Raw genomic sequence first — 21173 nt, 5'->3', positions numbered from 1 at the left:
ACACACGTTTGGCGTCGCGCCGTCACATCATTGACCTTCGCACGCTGGCATTGAGCCTATATCAATGACAAAAACACATTAATTCGTAGGTTTAAAAGCTTATAATTTATACCCATAACTACGTTGGTAATTGAAAATCTAATTGTCCCAAATTGCTCCGGGACCAACTTTAATTTACAGACACATTTTGTTGAAAACCGGAATTCTATTTATTTTACTTGGGAGATATACCCAACGTAGTTTCCTCCAACCTACGCGCGTTAAAAATAATTTGCCGTTCAGTTTAAAAACTTAACTTTGACAATCCCTCTGAGGACGTCGACGCAGCCGAGAGTCGAAGATCTATTTCAATTTTAAAAGATCAAAAAGTAAATTTTTGCCAACAGAAAGGACTTCTATGGTATAAAAACGCATCCTTTTCAGCCCTCAAATCTACTTTTAAAAACTTTAATCATTTACCCCGAATTATTATTCTTATATCGCAAAACTCCCCCTTACCTCACCACACCAAACTTCTCAACCCCCCTTCAATCGTTCTTCTGCATTTTCTGTACGATAAACTCGTCAGCTCTATCACAAACCCAAAAACCTTACCCCTGCTGCTCTAGTTGAGAAGTTTCTTCACACGTGTGCGCGTGTTCACATCAATTACCTTTCCAACGCTCATTGAACTAGTAGACCAGGTAACAATGACTCCATAGTTTAAAAAACTTGATCAGGAGTGAAGAGAGACGTGCGCGCGAGAGAGAAAAAACTTTTTGATTTAGTATGAAAATCAGAGCTTCCAAATGTCGCGCTATGGGTATGCGCGCGCCGGCGAGATCGCGAGAGAGGTAACGTAAACATTTTTTGAATGACCGCAATTCTAGCTATTTTTACTTTTGAGATATACCCCACCCGTAGTTTCCTTGCGCGGTTAATCTTAAGGACCACGTTAACCATAAAGAAATTTTGGATAATAAGAATCTTTGGTCCTAAGACCCCAGATTTTTATGTTCCATTAAACATATAAATAAAGAGTTTCGTATAAAGCTAGCCGCCCAGTAATGCTTTATTCACATAGCCATTACTATATCCCCTGGCGTCTCCGCTATACTCTACTGGTCCGCTTTCACCAACCTGTCTTTCGCCCACTCAAGCGCCTTGGTTCAACAACACGCAACCAACTCCATACTCTGAAGTAAGCATAGCCGCGCTCAGCCTCATTACCGCCGATATCTGTATTATGTTATAAACATAATAGCCTTCCCCAGACCTACTGCAAGCAGAGCTTTGTTAGACAATTGATACGATCAACCTGTCCATATCTTCTCGTAACTACGATAGCAGAATCTATGGCCGGCGCGTCAAACCCTCCAAAACAAATTAATTCACGTAATGTCGTAGTTGACGGAATTTCGATTGGATTGGTAATAATTTTCAGTCAAGCCCGAGAGAGCGGGCTCTAGATCGCGGTCGTCGTTCCTGAATATCATTTTGAAAAATTCGTTCTCTATACACTACTTTTTATTAACTTCATACTTTGCTTACATAACAGTCAATGGCACCACCGCTAACGAACTGTGGGTGTTGCATAAACATAATTTTTTCGCGCCAGTACAAGATTTTCGCATCGCGCTACGAACACATTACAGACGCTTCTATAAATCGGTTAACGTGATACTCGTAAAATAGTTTTGTTCCACATCCAAGACGCCGACATCTATCTAAACCACCTCTGGTAGTTATTAACCAAAAAATTAAGTTTATAATTTTGTTGGAAATGATTTTTTATATAAATTCCTCACGTTTCCCGCACGAACATGCCGATTATGTACTTTTCCCCGAACTATAAATCAATTAGGTCACACGTATATTATTGGGTCTCGGCTGGCGATCACCTGTCATTCCGCCGAATCTCTAATATAAATAATAGCCAGTCCCCAAAAAGGACTGATACAAATGAAAATTGATAATACGCAAATGAGTTGCTTGACTGAACATAATATCTGATTGGATAGCATTCTCTAGCCTCATCATTTGGTTGCAGGTTATTGTAATGTGTGAGCTGTACGACATGTTTTATAAAAAACACCTTTCAGATCGGAACTTAATCGCACTGTAATCCACCAATCAGAAACACAATTTAGCGTAACATTACAAACTTACTCTTAACTTTATAAAGACCAGAATTTACTCCGAAAAACATCGCTTAACCTATAACAAAAGTATTACTAACTTGGAATATTATGATATAACTACACTGTTTCCAGTGTTTAAATAACTTTTCGAAACTGCGTAACTAATTTTACTATTTGTTTCGTTATTTTGTTGTTTGCAATCCAGCAACTTTTCCACATATTGTATGTGTAATACCGGTTTCTATCTTCATCATTCATATCAACAAGCCACTCTAATTTTAAGAAACCGGTATTAAACAACGACACGTTATTAATACTATTTAATAAATAGCAACACCGTTGTGCCATTCTTACGAAATATTGACTACAACCCTCCTACACATTGACAGGGACAATAAGACAAAAACATCATAATTAATACTGCAGTACTGCATCAAAGATAATTAAATATCATAAAGTACAGAAAAAAGAATCATCTTTCAGACCGTGAGACTATCTGAAAGAGATTTGTGAAAAACAGACCAAAGATCTCCTAATTTTCGAAAGCCGAATACTTAATAACCTATTGAAATACTATTTCCCACTCATCTCTCTCAAACCTATAGATTCCTAATTCAAACGACCACTTTAAAAATGTCCATAGAGAAACAAATCTCCACTACAACCACACACACAAATTTCTCTCAAAAAAACGTCGGCACGCCCCTATCTAGTAAAAACCTGATAATACCGAGTCTAACGACGTACACGATCAACATTATTATAATCTTCCCTTCTAACAATATTTATATCATGATCTACAGTCTAAACCGAAGTGTATCAGTTTATTTTGAAATAAAATAACTGCGTCTAAATTAATTCGTTAAATATATAAATCAAAAATATTAGATTAAACAAAAACCTCAAAGAATCAATTAAATATGAAATGAGGATTAAATACCTTGCACAAACTTCATATCCTCTCTTTACGTTTTGGGAAGCCACTTTTCGTACACAACTTCTATATCGAAATTATCAACCCAAATATTAAACTAAACGAATCGAAATATTTTCAACCACATAAATATTAAAACATATAAATAACTAAAAATCATAACGGACATTTTTTCAAATATCATCAATCAGATTAGATTTTGCTAATACAAAGACTAAAATACACTACCGAATCAATAAAAAAACATCCTAAAGCACATATATAAACATACTCATTATATAATTCCGATTTGCGCGAATTATTGCCTGATCTCTCATATGTGTTTAATTAACTAATTCCATAGTACACAAAAACTTCACTCTAAATTAACTTTCGCGAAACTCGATAATATAAATAAATAGTAGTTTCATATATCAGTCTTTACATGCTTATTTATGATTTCATTTTTTTAATCGTTGTTCCAACCCAATCTGCATTGAAATCGATATTTGAAAAATGTCTGGAATTTTATTTTCTATTTTAATATATAATATCGTGTTTGACTAAATATTTCATTGCATTTTAAAATTAATATTTGTTGATTAATTCTCATTTATAAATTGTACAGAAAATCTTCCAAACCCAAAATGAATTTAAGTTTAGCAGCTATTATTGACATTCATATTACAATTGATTCTTTGATTTTCCTTTAATCTAACTATTTCTTGATTTTTCATAATTAAATACATTAACACATTATTTCATCACAAATCAAACTGGCAACCTTCGCTTGAGACTTTAGATCCATCATATAAACTTGTATGAAATAATAATAACTTATCGCTGAATCGATCATTACACTCGTATTATCAACTTTTAAAAGATCACCCCCTCCAACTTTTGAGAAAAATTAAAAATGTTAATTTTCCTCTCTTGACCATTTTCAAAGTGACATTTTATAAACTATGACAGAAGCGGTATATTTTCAAATCTTCAGTAAATATTCGCGTAGGTGTCTGGGAAAAAGAGTTCGATTACTCACATCTCATCTCATCTACTCTCCTCTCTTCTACCTTAGTATTTAATATCTTAACTATAATCATATCAATGATGATTTTATTTTTGATCCCCCTCTCTATTGAAAAGTATGTCACAATTCGTAAATCTAAACAACGTTTCTATTTTATCCAAATAATAAATAACCGTGTCGTTCTAATACCCGCGTCGAAATTTCTAGTGCCCCTTCGCTGCATATAAATGATGTAATAAACTGCATCCTATCCGCATACCAATACCTTGACCAAATTTTACTTCTCCAACACGAAAAATGATGACGCGACGCGGAAGAGAAGTATGAAGAATCTCACATAACACCCACGATCTCAACTTATTAACACTGAACAGGTGTATTCATATCATCAATAGTCAAAGTTAGATTTATACTATATATGATATCAGTTATACGACTTTTCCGATAAATCTTACGTTTTCATAACGTAAAGACGAATGTACTAATTTTTAACTAATGTTATCAAACGCTCTACAGTGCATAAAGTTTCCCCGCGAATCTAAGAGAATTATAACACATGAATCTCACAGTCACACATTACAATAACCTGCAACCATGATGATGCTTTACAATAATCATATCCGAAATCACCAATATAATACTTACTGCTCAACAACATCTTTTGTTTTTGCCCCATTTTCTTTGAATCACGTCTTACCGGCGACCTCACTATAATCATAATAATAGAATTCGCAAACACTCCGGCCCAAATATTATTCACTCCTACCCTAATCGTCATTCACTTATGAGACTCCAAAATCAAATACAGCCCGCACTGCTGCCTCGCATCACTACTACAAATTTTCTTTAAGCAAAAATCCAATATACTACAAATTTCTACAACCCATAATTATCGTATTTAGTAACTACAAAAACCTGCCGAGTTACTCCTACCTCCCTAATGAACAATGCATTTTACGAGTTCACCAAACACCATTTAAAGAAGTCCCTCAACGTGTGTCTACGCAATCCGATACACACTTGCTAATAGCCATAAATTATGTTATCGCAAACCAACACAACCCCTCTTAGAAAGGCATGCACCACTGCCACCCAGCTGCAAAGAGAACATTTACTATCAAAATCATTAACAATTTTCAAAATATTCCATTCCAAACCAAATATAAAAAATAGTACGACGAAAATACAAATCAATAATTTCGTCAAATTAGAAACGAATTACTAGACGTTAATTGCTCTTCCTAGCTTCCGACCCAGCGCAAACATACATTCCTTGCTAAATCTTCTTTACAGAGCAACATTAAGATCACATCTCAATCAAAGCTCTATACCATAGCCCTCTTCCTGCAACTACCCTCCCCCACTATATATTTATAAACATAAAAAATTCGCGGAATGACATGCTGAGCGGCCCTTGCTCTATCCAGAGCTAAGCCCTTTCGCTGCAGTGATGTGAAACAAGCGAGCTGCATCCGAAAGCACATGGAAATGTGAAAGCGCACCCAGTAAGCATATACGCGCCTCGACCGCCGACGCAATACACGTACATGCTATGTAACAATCAACACTTACTGCCAGACTCAGCCTGTCATGCGCAAAATCTGTATTTATATGCTTTATAACACATATTACCCTGGTCCTCAGTAATCAACACTTCTATACTCTCAAATCCTATATCTTTCATGGTCAAACGTCGCTTAACGGCACAAACCCTACACCTTAACTCCAAAATAAATAGATAAACACTTCCGTGTTCAAACAAAATGTCCGTCTCGACTAAATTTAAATTGCTCCCAGAGACACAATTTGGACATCTTAATTTTACAATTTTACCCAAAATTATTTTTGGGGCCTAATATAAAATTCACTAGCCTTTATCTTTCAATTAGTCCGTTGCATACGACGTCTCAATCAGACGTCGAAAGAATCTTTTGGACACACAACGCCAACGTATTTAAAAATCTATCACCTCTACAACCACACTTAAGGTTAGCGACTTTTGTGATAGAGCTATAGTGATTTTTTCACGACAAGAAGCAATTTGTGAAAGGGGAGTAAGATGAGTTGTTTTGAGTTTGTATAGGTGTTTTGAGAGATTAGTTTTAGTTTAGTATTTTTGTGGGTGAGATATAAGTTTGGTAATGTAAAAGAATTTGAACCTGATTTGTGGAAAATGTCCTATTCGTTAGTGTTTTTAAATTTGTTAGTTTTCTGTTGGTTAGGTTTGTGATTTGGTGAAGTTCGTTTTTTTTTGAATAAGTTGGGGTTAAAGAGTTTTCAATAATACAGAAGAGGTTGAAGAATATATGTAATGAATGTAAATTGAATGGGAATATTTAGCGCAGATATAATTGGTTAGGCGAAAAATATATTGGTATAAGGTTTTGGATTGTTTAATTTTATGGTGGTAGTTTGTATCTTGTATAAGATGGTTTATGGAGTTGTTGAGGAAGTAGTATAAGATTTACCGAATTTGTTAATGTTGAGCGCGATTAAATTTAGAGTTTGATAAATCTATATTCAAACAATAAGGTAGGGTAGGGTTTATAGGTATTTTGAAGGTTTTGGTTACAAAAAGCAAAAAAAGAAGGTATATAGGGTATTATAAGAGAGTAGTAAAGTATAGTGTATTAAATTCTAAAGAGAGGAATAATTAAATTAATTCTCTTCAATGAATGTTATTTATTATTTTAAGATTAAAGTATTTTGTTGTAGTTAGAGGTAAATTTATAGTGATTATGGGGAAAGTTATATTATTTAAATTGATTGGGGATAATAGAAGATTTTTATGAGTGGTTTGGTTGATAAAATGGTTTGATGAAGATATTATAGTTTTGGTGTAGATTTTTAGTAATTTTTTAAGATTATGAATTATAAAATAAGACAGGTGTGTTTAATTATTTTAGAAATTTTATTGTCTGATTTTTATTTATATTTAGATAGAATGTATGAGAAATTTTGATGGAATTGATGTTTTGTTTTTATGTGTGGGCTAGAGGGGTATGTGTGGTGGTGTTAATCAATTCGAGAGCAATAGTTTAGTCCTCCTACTCATTTTTGTTTTATTTTTGGGGTAGTGTATAAAGTTTAGTAGGGATAAAAAAGGAATGGGTAGGTAAGTATATTGAATGTGAGAAGGGGAGGTTTTGTGAGTGTGTTATTGGATGTTAGTGTGTGATGATTTTGGTTAGTTTGGTTGAATAAGTTAGTGGTGTAAGGATGGTGAAGTGAGGAAAGAATATAGAAGCATGTATTTGGGTTTATATATGTTGATAAGTGTAATTTGGAGGAATGATAGTTGTTATATTTTAGGGGGGGGTTTATTAAGGGGATTGGGAAGATTTTTTGGAAGATTAGTTTGTTATGTGGAGGTTTTATGTTTTTATATTGTTATATTTTTTGATGGGGGGGTATTGTTGAGGTTTGTTGGATTGAGGATTTTTGTAGTAAGTTAGTGGTTGGATGGATTAGGAAGATATGTTGTGAGATAGTGTGGATTTGGTAGGGATTAAGAGTGTGCTGTATATAGGTTTTGAGATAATTTGAGTGGTGAAAAAAAGAAAATATATTTATATTGATTTAAGTAAAAATAAGGGTGAGAGGTTTATGATTAAAGGGCTAGGATGAGATTTATAATTGTTTTTTTATGTTTTAGTTGTTTAGTTGAGGTTGGGAAGGGAGTGTTGAGTATGATGATTATTAGAGGAGGATATGAGTTTGAGGAATGTAAGGGTTTATTAAGAAATTAGTATTTGGAGTTTGTGTTAATTTATGTTAGGAAATTGTTTTATTGGTATTGAGATTGGATGGAAGATATGTTTGAGTTAAGTTTTCATTGTTTTTATATTTTATTAGATGATAAAGATTATGATTATGATAGAAATTAAAAGAGAAAAATTGAGTGTAAAAGATGTATAGAGTTGGGTGATAAAAGAAGTTGTATAGGGAAATAATTTTAGATGTTGGAGGTGATTTATATTTTGGAGAGTAGGAGTATGTATGTAATTGTTTTTTAGGAGAGAGATAAGGATAGTTTTGAGTTTATTTTTTGGGGAGTTTTATATATTATGGTGATTTATATTGTACAAAATTTATATATAGGAAGGAATGTTTGATGTTTAAGAACGGGAAAGAATTTGGATAAATTTTTTAAATAAAGTGTAGTTAATTATTAAAAAATTATAGATTTATTTATAGAGGTGGTTAGTGGAATTAGGTGTAAGGTATTAGAGAGTTTGAAAATATTTTATTATAGAAGATTAATGATTTTAATATGTGATGTGGTATTATTTGATTGAATTGAGTTTTTGGTAATTTTTTTTTGAGTAAATAAATATATTAATTTTTGGTGAGGTTGTTTTTATGAGAAGGATGTAGTTAGTGTAGATGGTTGTTTTGGTTGGGTTATGTGGTGTTAGGTTTGTTGTGGGTTTTTTTTATCTATATTTTGTTGTGTGTAGTTGTTTGTGTTTGGAAAAGGTATATAATTGGGTTTAATTTGAATTTTGAGGTTTGTAGGATTTCTCTATCTACTATCTATCTTTGGTATGTGTGTTATTATGAGTTTAAAAGGTTTATTTATTTGAGAGGTTGGAAAGGATGAATGAATATTATTTTAGGATAATTGTTTTTTTTCAATTGTTAATATTAGTGTGAAATAAATATATATAATGAATATCATAATTATAATATTTTGATGTGAAAAGTATTGTGAAATTTTTACTACTCAACTATTTCTGTATTTATATTTAAAATTAAAGATTAATTCAAACTACGCAACATTCAAACATTCCAATGCAAAAGTGCTACTACTAATTTACAATTTACACTATCATGGAAATTTTTAAAGAGTTGACTTTGTTATGAGCTAAAACATTGATTAGAATTTCATGATTATTAGTAATTAATAGCTAAGAAACAATTTTCCTACAAAAAGAGGAGGATAGACTTGATGATAATAATTAGAAACCATACAGTATGAACAAAAAGACGTAAAAACAGTGGCGGTGGCGCAATGTACAATTGAGTAGTGTTTGTATATTGTATGAAATATATAATAATAAAAAAAAACAACACCACTAATAAGGTACTAGCAAAATACGTTCTACGTCTGCTATAATAACAATTTTTGTTTTTTATGTATGATCATATTTTATCATCTAATTTATATTTGGTAGGAGGAGGGGGGGGGGGGAGTACGCCATTTATAGCACAAATAAGTTGGAGAGGAGGGGTGAGAAATATAATGTTTAAAGAACACAAAGTAAGTAGTGTATCTTATAATATTATTGTTAGTGTAAGAATTTTTTTTTACTTCTTACTATAAATTTAATTTGCTAGTGGTAGAAAATTTTATCGTGTGGATCGGTATTTAGTTTATGTATATTAAATATTGTAGATTATAATTTTAGTAATTGGACCAACGATGTTATAAAAACGATCGCCAAAAATAAAAGGTGGGGGGAAAAAAAGTATATGGTAAAGGAATTGGAAATATGAGAATTTTAAGGGGGGTATTGGTAATGGTGTTTTTTTGGTTATCAGTAGTAGAAATTATAGAGGGGGTTATATATCTATATTTTTTGTGTTGGTCAGAATATAAAATATAAGAATAAGAGTAGTGATTGGTAAGTAAGGCGCGCTCAAATAGGGAAAAGTGTGCCAAAAGGGGGTGCTTTTTTTCACAGCAACTTAAGAAAACATAATGGAAAATTGAAAAGTTTTATGTGAAAATTTTTGTGTGTATATGAATAGATTTGTGTACAAGTGTTATTTTTTTATATTTTGTTAAATAAGGTTGAAGTATAAAGCGGTTTGGTTGTTTTTTGGTAATTTGAGGTGAGGGGGGTAATTATTACATATTAGTATGGATAATGTGGTGATTGTAAAGGGGAGTGTGAAGTTGGGTATAAAATTGGGAGCAATTAGTTGTAGTGTTTTTTAAAGTACGTTATGTTGTTGATGAGGGGGAATTTTGTGGTATAGATAATAAATGGGGTGAATATAAATGGTTGTTAGAGGATGGTTTGGTTGGTATGATTTGGGTTTGGGATGATTAGTGTGATTATTGGGGGTTTAGATTTTAAGATTAGTGGTTTTTTGGATTGAGATGTTTAAGTGAGAAGTGATTGATCGGTGTGGTTAAGTAGAATTTAGCATTAACAGAGAATTGGTTGAATAGGGGAAAAGGTATTGTTATGGTTGAGTATTCTTGGTTTTAGGGTTAAGTATATTTAGGGTGGGATTATTAGATGTTTTGTTGTATTTATAAGTGTTTGGGCTGGTTGGGGGGGAGCAAGAAGGTGGGGTAGTTGGATTGTAGATATTTGGGGGTTATAGATCTTTTTATGATATTGTGGTGTTGGGTATGTTGTATTTGGGAGATCTGGGAATTTATTGGTGGTTTAAATTTTGATGTTAAACTTTGGGGAGGTGTAAAATTTGGGTGGGGTGTAGATTAAAAATCCCTCGAAGATAGCATATTTCGTTCTGCGAAAAAAGTTTTGTGTTTCGTTGCTCGTGCTATCACCATGAGTACCGTCAATCTGATTATTCCCGCAACTTTAATCACACTTTTATCCATTTCCCTTTTGAATCAGGGGGATTTGTCCCCCAAAGAAGCTGCAAGAAAGGGACAGGAAAGTGGGAGCTAATTTTAAAAGGCTGGAAAAACCCAAAAAGCCAGAGCATGGGTTCGGGGCCCGGTAATTGGTAATTTAAACTTAACCCCGGAATAGTTATTACACTGAAATTTGTTATTGTTTTTGGTCAAATTAAAAGTATTGGCCGGTTTTTTTTTCGTTTTTCTCTTTGAAAAAGTAGAATTGTTTTCTTTTAAATGAAGCGTAGCCCCCCCAAGTGGGTTCGCAAAACGAATAATAAACACCGGCATTATATTTTTAAAAATAAAATACCCAGGTCAATATCTTTAAGACAGTCAGTTAGATAAACCATTTCTGTCGTCCCCGATATAAAAGGTGCATTTTTTTAGGCTATATAGTCACTTGAGGATTTCGGGGGTTGTTATTTCGGAAACATCAGGGTTTTTTCTGAAAGGTCTCTATTTTTATTTGCCCACGTAGTGCCCTTTTAACCTAATGTATCATTGAATTTGTCATTAAATTCTCTGCTCCACAAAACCAGCCTTTGACACATCTCATGAGTTATATGATAAGATATAACACATCATCTGAGCATTTTATTAATCCGACGATCTAACTGAGCACGTGACCGCAGGTTTTGTACCGAAGATCCACATGGCTGATATCAACATCAAGAACCCAGCTCTCAAGTTTTAAACAGAATCAGAGGGTCAAAGCGAAGGTGCTGACTGTAGACCCTTCTAAACGCAGACTGACTCTAACATTGAAACGGAGTGTCGTCAAAAACAGGTTTCTTTATTGATCATCATGTTGATTTCTAATCCGTGATCGGTACAAGACGTTTATCAACCAGAGTGAGATTTAATTTGTCTGAATAACGAAATTTTCAACTTTAACATTTTTCGTTTTCTAAAAGTTATTCGTTGTCTCAAAACTACGACCAGAAGTAATAAAACCTGTGGTTCCTAGTACGGCAGATGTGACAGGATACGAGACACTTGAAAAGAACCAACAAGTAACTGGTTGGATAGCTGCCATCAAACAGTTTGGTATCATCATGAACTTCACCTCTAAAATCAGGGTATGCAGAGGAGCGATTTTATTTTACTCAATTATGATCTTAGTAACAGTTTACGACTTTTTTAAACATCTTCTATTGTGTGTTCTGGAGATGCAATTTTTTGTTCTCCAGTGTTATTTGGATTAAAGTTGTTAAATTGTTAATCCTTACCATTTCAGGGTTTAGTACACTCAAGTGAAATATCCAACGTGCCAATGACCGAGGCAGATATATGCAAACTGTACAGACTCGGGCAGGTCAGTCTATAAAATACGGTTCTCTGTAATTTCGCGCCTTTGTACAAAGAAAACGTGGTGAGAGCACGTTTCCTTGATTTGTGTATGCGATTTGTATGCGATTTCACCCCTGTATGCGATTTGTGTTCCGGGGTATTTGGAACAGGTTTAGGGTTTTAAATAGTTAGTACCTGTCCCAAACCATCATAAAAATCAAGTTTCGACCTCCCAACCCACTCAGGCCACTCCCAGGGGCCACGCCCATCCCAAAATAGCTGAAATCCTGGTAAAATCAAGATTGAAAATCTTTACCCCCCGTATGCGATTTATGTTCCGGGGTAGGTGGCCCATGTTTTAGTATAAAAATGGGTACTGCCTATCCCAAACATCATAAAAACCAAGTTTTGACCTCTCAAACCACTTAGGCCACTCCCAGGGACCACGCCCATCCCAAAATAGCTGAAATCCAGGTCAAATCCCATACAAATCCAGACTGAGAATCTTTACCCCCGTATGCGATTTATGTTCCGGGGTAGGTGGCCCATGTTTTAGTATAAAAATGGGTACTGCCTATCCCAAACCATCATAAAAACCAAGTTTCGACCTCGCAAACCACTCAGGCCACTCCCAGGGGCCACGCCCATCCCAAAATAGCTGAAATCCAGGTCAAATCCCATACAAATCCAGACTGAGAATCTTTACCCCCGTATGCGATTTATGTTCCGGGGTAGGTGGCCCATGTTTTAGTATAAAAATGGGTACTGCCTATCCCAAACCATCATAAAAATCAAGTTTCGACCTCCCAACCCACTCAGGCCACTCCCAGGGGCCACACCCATCCCAAAATAGCTGAAATCCTGGTAAAATCAAGATTGAAAATCTTTACCCCCGTATGCGATTTATGTTCCGGGGTAGGTGGCCCATGTTTTAGTATAAAAATGGGTACTGCCTATCCCAAACCATCATAAAAATCAAGTTTCGACCTCCCAACCCACTCAGGCCACTCCCAGGGGCCACGCCCATCCCAAAATAGCTGAAATCCTGGTAAAATCAAGATTGAAAATCTTTACCCCCGTATGCGATTTATGTTCCGGGGTAGGTGGCCCATGTTTTAGTATAAAAATGGGTACTGCCTATCCCAAACCATCATAAAAATCAAGTTTCGACCTCCCAACCCACTCAGGCCACTCCCAGGGGCCACGCCCATCCCAAAATAGCTGAAATCCTGGTAAAATCAAGATTGAAAATCTTTACCCCCCGTATGCGATTTATGTTCCGGGGTAGGTGGCCCATGTTTTAGTATAAAAATGGGTACTGCCTATCCCAAACATCATAAAAACCAAGTTTTGACCTCTCAAACCACTTAGGCCACTCCCAGGGACCACGCCCATCCCAAAATAGCTGAAATCCAGGTCAAATCCCATACAAATCCAGACTGAGAATCTTTACCCCCGTATGCGATTTATGTTCCGGGGTAGGTGGCCCATGTTTTAGTATAAAAATGGGTACTGCCTATCCCAAACCATCATAAAAACCAAGTTTCGACCTCGCAAACCACTCAGGCCACTCCCAGGGCCACGCCCATCCCAAAATAGCTGAAATCCAGGTCAAATCCCATACAAATCCAGACTGAGAATCTTTACCCCCGTATGCGATTTATGTTCCGGGGTAGGTGGCCCATGTTTTAGTATAAAAATGGGTACTGCCTATCCCAAACCATCATAAAAATCAAGTTTCGACCTCCCAACCCACTCAGGCCACTCCCAGGGGCCACACCCATCCCAAAATAGCTGAAATCCTGGTAAAATCAAGATTGAAAATCTTTACCCCCGTATGCGATTTATGTTCCGGGGTAGGTGGCCCATGTTTTAGTATAAAAATGGGTACTGCCTATCCCAAACCATCATAAAAATCAAGTTTCGACCTCCCAACCCACTCAGGCCACTCCCAGGGGCCACGCCCATCCCAAAATAGCTGAAATCCTGGTAAAATCAAGATTGAAAATCTTTACCCCCGTATGCGATTTATGTTCCGGGGTAGGTGGCCCATGTTTTAGTATAAAAATGGGTACTGCCTATCCCAAACCATCATAAAAATCAAGTTTCGACCTCCCAACCCACTCAGGCCACTCCCAGGGCCACGCCCATCCCAAAATAGCTGAAATCCTGGTAAAATCAAGATTGAAAATCTTTACCCCCGTATGCGATTTATGTTCCGGGGTAGGTGGCCCATGTTTTAGTATAAAAATGGGTACTGCCTATCCCAAACATCATAAAAACCAAGTTTTGACCTCTCAAACCACTTAGGCCACTCCCAGGGACCACGCCCATCCCAAAATAGCTGAAATCCAGGTCAAATCCCATACAAATCCAGACTGAGAATCTTTACCCCCGTATGCGATTTATGTTCCGGGGTAGGTGGCCCATGTTTTAGTATAAAAATGGGTACTGCCTATCCCAAACCATCATAAAAACCAAGTTTCGACCTCGCAAACCACTCAGGCCACTCCCAGGGGCCACGCCCATCCCAAAATAGCTGAAATCCAGGTCAAATCCCATACAAATCCAGACTGAGAATCTTTACCCCCGTATGCGATTTATGTTCCGGGGTAGGTGGCCCATGTTTTAGTATAAAAATGGGTACTGCCTATCCCAAACCATCATAAAAATCAAGTTTCGACCTCCCAACCCACTCAGGCCACTCCCAGGGGCCACGCCCATCCCAAAATAGCTGAAATCCTGGTAAAATCAAGATTGAAAATCTTTACCCCCGTATGCGATTTATGTTCCGGGGTAGGTGGCCCATGTTTTAGTATAAAAATGGGTACTGCCTATCCCAAACCATCATAAAAATCAAGTTTCGACCTCCCAACCCACTCAGGCCACTCCCAGGGGCCACGCCCATCCCAAAATAGCTGAAATCCTGGTAAAATCAAGATTGAAAATCTTTACCCCCGTATGCGATTTATGTTCCGGGGTAGGTGGCCCATGTTTTAGTATAAAAATGGGTACCTGCCTATCCCAAACCATCATAAAAATCAAGTTTCGACCTCCCAACCCACTCAGGCCACTCCCAGGGGCCACGCCCATCCCAAAATAGCTGAAATTCTGGTAAAATCAAGATTGAAAATCTTTACCCCCGTATGCGATTTATGTTCCGGGGTAGGTGGCCCATGTTTTAGTATAAAAATGGGTACTGCCTATCCCAAACCATCATAAAAATCAAGTTTCGACCTCCAACCCACTCAGGCCACTCCCAGGGGCCACGCCCATCCCAAAATAGCTGAAATCCTGGTAAAATCAAGATTGAAAATCTTTACCCCCGTATGCGATTTATGTTCCGGGGTAGGTGGCCCATGTTTTAGTATAAAAATGGGTACTGCCTATCCCAAACCATCATAAAAATCAAGTTTCGACCTCCCAACCCACTCAGGCCACTCCCAGGGGCCACGCCCATCCCAAAATAGCTGAAATCCTGGTAAAATCAAGATTGAAAATCTTTACCCCCGTATGCGATTTATGTTCCGGGGTAGGTGGCCCATGTTCTAGTATAAAAATGGGTACTGCCTATCCCAAACCATCATAAAAATCAAGTTTCGACCTCCCAACCCACTCAGGCCACTCCCAGGGGCCACGCCCATCCCAAAATAGCTGAAATCCTGGTAAAATCAAGATTGAAAATCTTTACCCCCGTATGCGATTTATGTTCCGGGGTAGGTGGCCCATGTTTTAGTATAAAAATGGGTACTGCCTATCCCAAACATCATAAAAACCAAGTTTTGAACTCTCAAACCACTTAGGCCACTCCCAGGGACCACGCCCATCCCAAAATAGCTGAAATCCAGGTCAAATCCCATACAAATCCAGACTGAGAATCTTTACCCCCGTATGCGATTTATGTTCCGGGGTAGGTGGCCCATGTTTTATTATAAAAATGGGTACTGCCTATCCCAAACCATCATAAAAACCAAGTTTCGACCTCGCAAACCACTCAGGCCACTCCCAGGGGCCACGCCCATCCCAAAATAGCTGAAATCCTGGTAAAATCAAGATTGAAAATCTTTACCCCCGTATGCGATTTATGTTCCGGGGTAGGTGGCCCATGTTTTAGTATAAAAATGGGTACTGACTATCCCAAACCATCATAAAAACCAAGTTTCGACCTCTCAATCCACTCAGGCCACTCCCAGGGGCCACTCCCAGGGGCCACGCCCATCCCAAAATAGCTCAAATCCAGGTCAAATCCCATACAAATCCAGACTGAGAATCTTTACCCCCGTATGCGATTTATGTTCCAGGGTAGGTGGCCCATGTTTTAGTATAAAAATGGGTACTGCCTATCCCAAACCATCATAAAAATCAAGTTTCGACCTCCCAACCCACTCAGGCCACTCCCAGGGGCCACGCCTAACCCAGAAAAGCTACAGGGGTTGGGGCAAAACTAACGTTACATATGTTGGGTCTTACACCACCACCGTGTTTCATATTATGGACCTGTAACTTTGCAGATGGCATGCTGTAAATACTCATTCGAGGATTCCGTCGCCAATGTTTGAAAATTTGAATATTTAGACTACGGCCTACGTCCATATAATATTAAATCACCTATATTGTTCTTTCCAGACATACTAGACGCCCATTTATTTCAGATTACTGTAGATATTTAATTGTTGCATCTGATCTGAAAAATTGAGGTCAATCGGAGTTGAAATGACGCATTGAATGTATCTCGTTAACAAAATTGATTGGGTGATTATGTGATAGGACACCTTGATTGGGTTCCCTTGCAATTTAACGGGGCAATCTAATCACCTGAACAGGTAATCCAATCACCTGATCACACGTAATGAATAAACTCGTTATGCCTCGTATCTCGGACATCTGAGAAGCTACAACTCTCATTTTTTCAGATCGAACGTAATTTGAATGGCCAAATACAATCCTATAAAATTTGGCTCGATCTGATTATCAAAACTATTTAAAAAATGCGATAATGAACCTTCATTCGAAAAAAATGAACATGAATATTCTTTGATTTAACATATTCCTCGAATGAGTGGTGATAGTAAGTCATACCAAAAAGAATACCCCGGAACTTAAATCCCCTACAGGTGCAAAGATTCTCATTCTTGATTTGACCTGAATTTCAGCTATTTTGGGATAGGCGTAGCCTCTGGGAGTGGCCTGAGTGAGTTGAGAGGTCGGAAATTGGTTTTTATGATGGTTTGGGATAGGTAGTAGGTACCCATTTTTACACTAAAACATGGGCCACCTACCCCGGAAAATAAATCGCATACGGGGGTAAAGATTCTCAGTCTTGATTTGACCAGGATTTCAGCTATTTTGGGTTGGGCGTTGCCCCTGGGAGTGGCCTGAGTGGTTTGAGAGGTCGAAACTTGGTTTTTATGATGGTTTGGGATAGGCAGTACCCATTTTTATACTAGAACATGGGCCACCTACCCCGAAACATAAATCGCATACGGGGGTAAAGATTCTCAGTCTGGATTTTAGCTGGATTTCAGCAATTTTGGGATGGGCGTGGCCCCTGGGAGCGGCCTGAGTGGTTTGAGAGGTCGAAACTTGGTTTTTATGATGGTTTGGGATAGGTAGTACCCATTTTTATACTAAAACATGGGCCACCTACCCCGGAACATAAATCGCATACGGGGGTAAAGATTCTCAGTCTGGATTTTAGCTGGATTTCAGCAATTTTGGAATTTTGGGATGGGCGTGGCCCCTGGGAGCGGCCTGAGTGGGTTGAGAGGTCGAAACTTGGTTTTTATGATGGTTTGGGATAGGCAGTACCCATTTTTATACTGAAACATGGGCCACCTACCCCGGAACATAAATCGCATACGGTGGAAAAGATTCTCAGTCTGGATTTTAGCTGGATTTCAGCAATTTTGGGATGGGCGTGGCCCCTGGGAGCGGCCTGAGTGGGTTGAGAGGTCGAAACTTGGTTTTTAATATGGTTTGGGATAGGCAGTACCCATTTTTATACTAAAACATGGGCCACCTACCCCGGAACATAAATTGCATACGGGGGTAAAGATTCTCAGTCTGAATTTGTATGGGATTTGAGCTGGATTTGAGCTATTTTGGGATGGGCGTGGCTCCTGGGAGTGGCCTGAGTGGTTTGAGAGGTCGAAACTTGGTTTTTATGATGGTTTGGGATAGGTAGTACCCATTTTTATACTAAAACATGGGCCACCTACCCCGGAACATAAATCGCATACGGGGGTAAAGATTCTCAGTCTGGATTTTAGCTGGATTTCAGCAATTTTGGGATGGGCGTGGCCCCTGGGAGCGGCCTGAGTGGGTTGAGAGGTCGAAACTTGGTTTTTATGATGGTTTGGGATAGGCAGTACCCATTTTTATACTGAAACATGGGCCACCTACCCCGGAACATAAATCGCATACGGGGGTAAAGATTCTCAGTCTGAATTTGTATGGGATTTGACCATGATTTCAGCTATTTTGTGATGGGCTTGGCCCCTGGGAGTGGCGTGAGTGGTTTGAGAGGTCGAAACTTGGTTTTTATGATGGTTTGGGATAGGTAGTACCCATTTTTATACTAAAACATGGGCCACCAACCCCGGAACATAAATCGCATACGGGGGTAAAGATTCTCAGTCTGAATTTGTATGGGATTTGAGCTCGATTTCAGCTATTTTGGGATGGGCGTGGCTCCTGGGAGTGGCCTGAGGGGTTTGAGAGGTCGAAACTTGGTTTTTATGATGGTTTGGGATAGGTAGTACCCATTTTTATACTAGAACATGGGCCACCTACCCCGGAACATAAATCGCATACGGGGGTAAAGATTCTCAGTCTGGATTTTAGCTGGATTTCAGCAATTTTGGGATGGGCGTGGCCCCTGGGAGTGGCGTGAGTGGTTTGAGAGGTCGAAACTTGGTTTTTATGATGGTTTGGGATAGGTAGTACCCATTTTTATACTAAAACATGGGCCACCAACCCCGGAACATAAATCGCATACGGGGGTAAAGATTCTCAGTCTGAATTTGTATGGGATTTGAGCTCGATTTCAGCTATTTTGGGATGGGCGTGGCTCCTGGGAGTGGCCTGAGGGGTTTGAGAGGTCGAAACTTGGTTTTTATGATGGTTTGGGATAGGTAGTACCCATTTTTATACTAAAACATGGGCCACCTACCCCGGAACATAAATCGCATACGGGGGTAAAGATTCTCAGTCTGAATTTGTATGGGATTTGAGCTCAATTTCAGCTATTTTGGGATGGGCGTGGCTCCTGGGAGTGGCCTGAGGGGTTTGAGAGGTCGAAACTTGGTTTTTATGATGGTTTGGGATAGGTAGTACCCATTTTTATACTAAAACATGGGCCACCTACCCCTGAACATAAATCGCATACGGGGGTAAAGATTCTCAGTCTGGATTTTAGCTGGATTTCAGCAATTTTGGGATGGGCGTGGCCCCTGGGAGCGGCCTGAGTGGGTTGAGAGGTCGAACCTTGGTTTTTATGATGGTTTGGGATAGGCAGTACCCATTTTTATACTAGAACATGGGCCACCTACCCCGGAACATAAATCGCATACGGGGGTAAAGATTCTCAGTCTGGATTTTAGCTGGATTTCAGCAATTTTGGGATGAACGTGGCCTCTGGGAGCGGCCTGAGTGGTTTGAGAGGTCGAAACTTGGTTTTTATGATGGTTTGGGATAGGTAGTACCCATTTTTATACTAGAACATGGGCCACCTACCCCGGAACATAAATCGCATACGGGGGTAAAGATTCTCAGTCTGTATTTTAGCTGGATTTCAGCAATTTTGTGATGGGCGTGGCCCCTGGCCCTGGGAGCGGCCTGAGTGGTTTGAGAGGTCGAAACTTGGTTTTTATGATGGTTTGGGATAGGTAGTACCCATTTTTATACTAGAACATGGGCCACCTACCCCGGAACATAAATCGCATACGGGGGTCAAGATTCTCAGTCTTGATTTTAGCTGGATTTCAGCAATTTTGGGATGGGCGTGGCTCCTGGGTGTGGCCTGAGGGGTTTGAGAGGTCGAAACTTGGTTTTTATGATGGTTTGGGATAGGTAGTACCCATTTTTATACTAAAACATGGGCCACCTACCCCTGAACATAAATCGCATACGGGGGTAAAGATTCTCAGTCTGGATTTTAGCTGGATTTCAGCAATTTTGGGATGGGCGTGGCCCCTGGGAGCGGCCTGAGTGGGTTGAGAGGTCGAACCTTGGTTTTTATGATGGTTTGGGATAGGCAGTACCCATTTTATACTAGAACATGGGCCACCTTCCCCGGAACATAAATCGCATACGGGGGTAAAGATTCTCAGTCTGGATTTTAGCTGGATTTCAGCAATTTTGGGATGAACGTGGCCTCTGGGAGCGGCCTGAGTGGTTTGAGAGGTCGAAACTTGGTTTTTATGATGGTTTGGGATAGGTAGTACCCATTTTTATACTAGAACATGGGCCACCTACCCCGGAACATAAATCGCATACGGGGGTAAAGATTCTCAGTCTGTATTTTAGCTGGATTTCAGCAATTTTGTGATGGGCGTGGCCCCTGGGAGCGGCCTGAGTGGTTTGAGAGGTCGAAACTTGGTTTTTATGATGGTTTGGGATAGGTAGTACCCATTTTTATACTAGAACATGGGCCACCTACCCCGGAACATAAATCGCATACGGGGGTAAAGATTCTCAGTCTGGATTTTTGCTGGATTTCAGCAATTTTGGGATGGGCGTGGCCCCTGGGAGCGGCCTGAGTGGTTTGAGAGGTCGAAACTTGATTTTTATGATGGTTTGGGATAGGCAGTACCCATTTTTATACTAGAACATGGGCCACCTACCCTGGAACATAAATCGCATACGGGGGTCAAGATTCTCAGTCTGGATTTTAGCTGGATTTCAGCAATTTTGGGATGGGCGTGGCCCCTGGGAGCGGCCTGAGTGGGTTGAGAGGTCGAAACTTGGTTTTTATGATGGTTTGGGATAGGCAGTACCCATTTTTATACTAGAACATGGGCCACCTACCCCGGAACATAAATCGCATACGGGGGTAAAGATTCTCAGTCTGTATTTTAGCTGGATTTCAGCAATTTTGGGATTGGCGTGGCCCCTGGGAGCGGCCTGAGTGGTTTGAGAGGTCGAAACTTGGTTTTTATGATGGTTTGTGATAGGTAGAACCCATTTTTATACTAGAACATGGGCCACCTACCCCGG

General features: G+C 38.7%; 1 protein-coding gene across 1 annotated transcript in view; it reads left to right on the top strand.

Annotated features, from left to right (window-relative positions):
* The window catches only part of LOC134823249 (protein RRP5 homolog), a 118889-nt gene that overhangs the window by 49622 nt on the left and 48094 nt on the right, over positions 1-21173 (top strand). The window contains exons 9-11 of the mRNA XM_063834645.1: positions 11300-11454; positions 11635-11746; positions 11905-11982. Coding sequence (XP_063690715.1) covers positions 11300-11454; positions 11635-11746; positions 11905-11982 — 345 coding nt within the window. The remainder of the gene's footprint in view (positions 1-11299; positions 11455-11634; positions 11747-11904; positions 11983-21173) is intronic.

The sequence above is a fragment of the Bolinopsis microptera genome, chromosome 11 (assembly GCF_026151205.1).
Source record: "Bolinopsis microptera isolate Bmic1 chromosome 11, MBARI_Bmic_1.0, whole genome shotgun sequence".
Lineage (NCBI taxonomy): Eukaryota > Metazoa > Ctenophora > Tentaculata > Lobata > Bolinopsidae > Bolinopsis > Bolinopsis microptera.
This window is presented reverse-complemented; position numbering and strand designations above follow the sequence as displayed.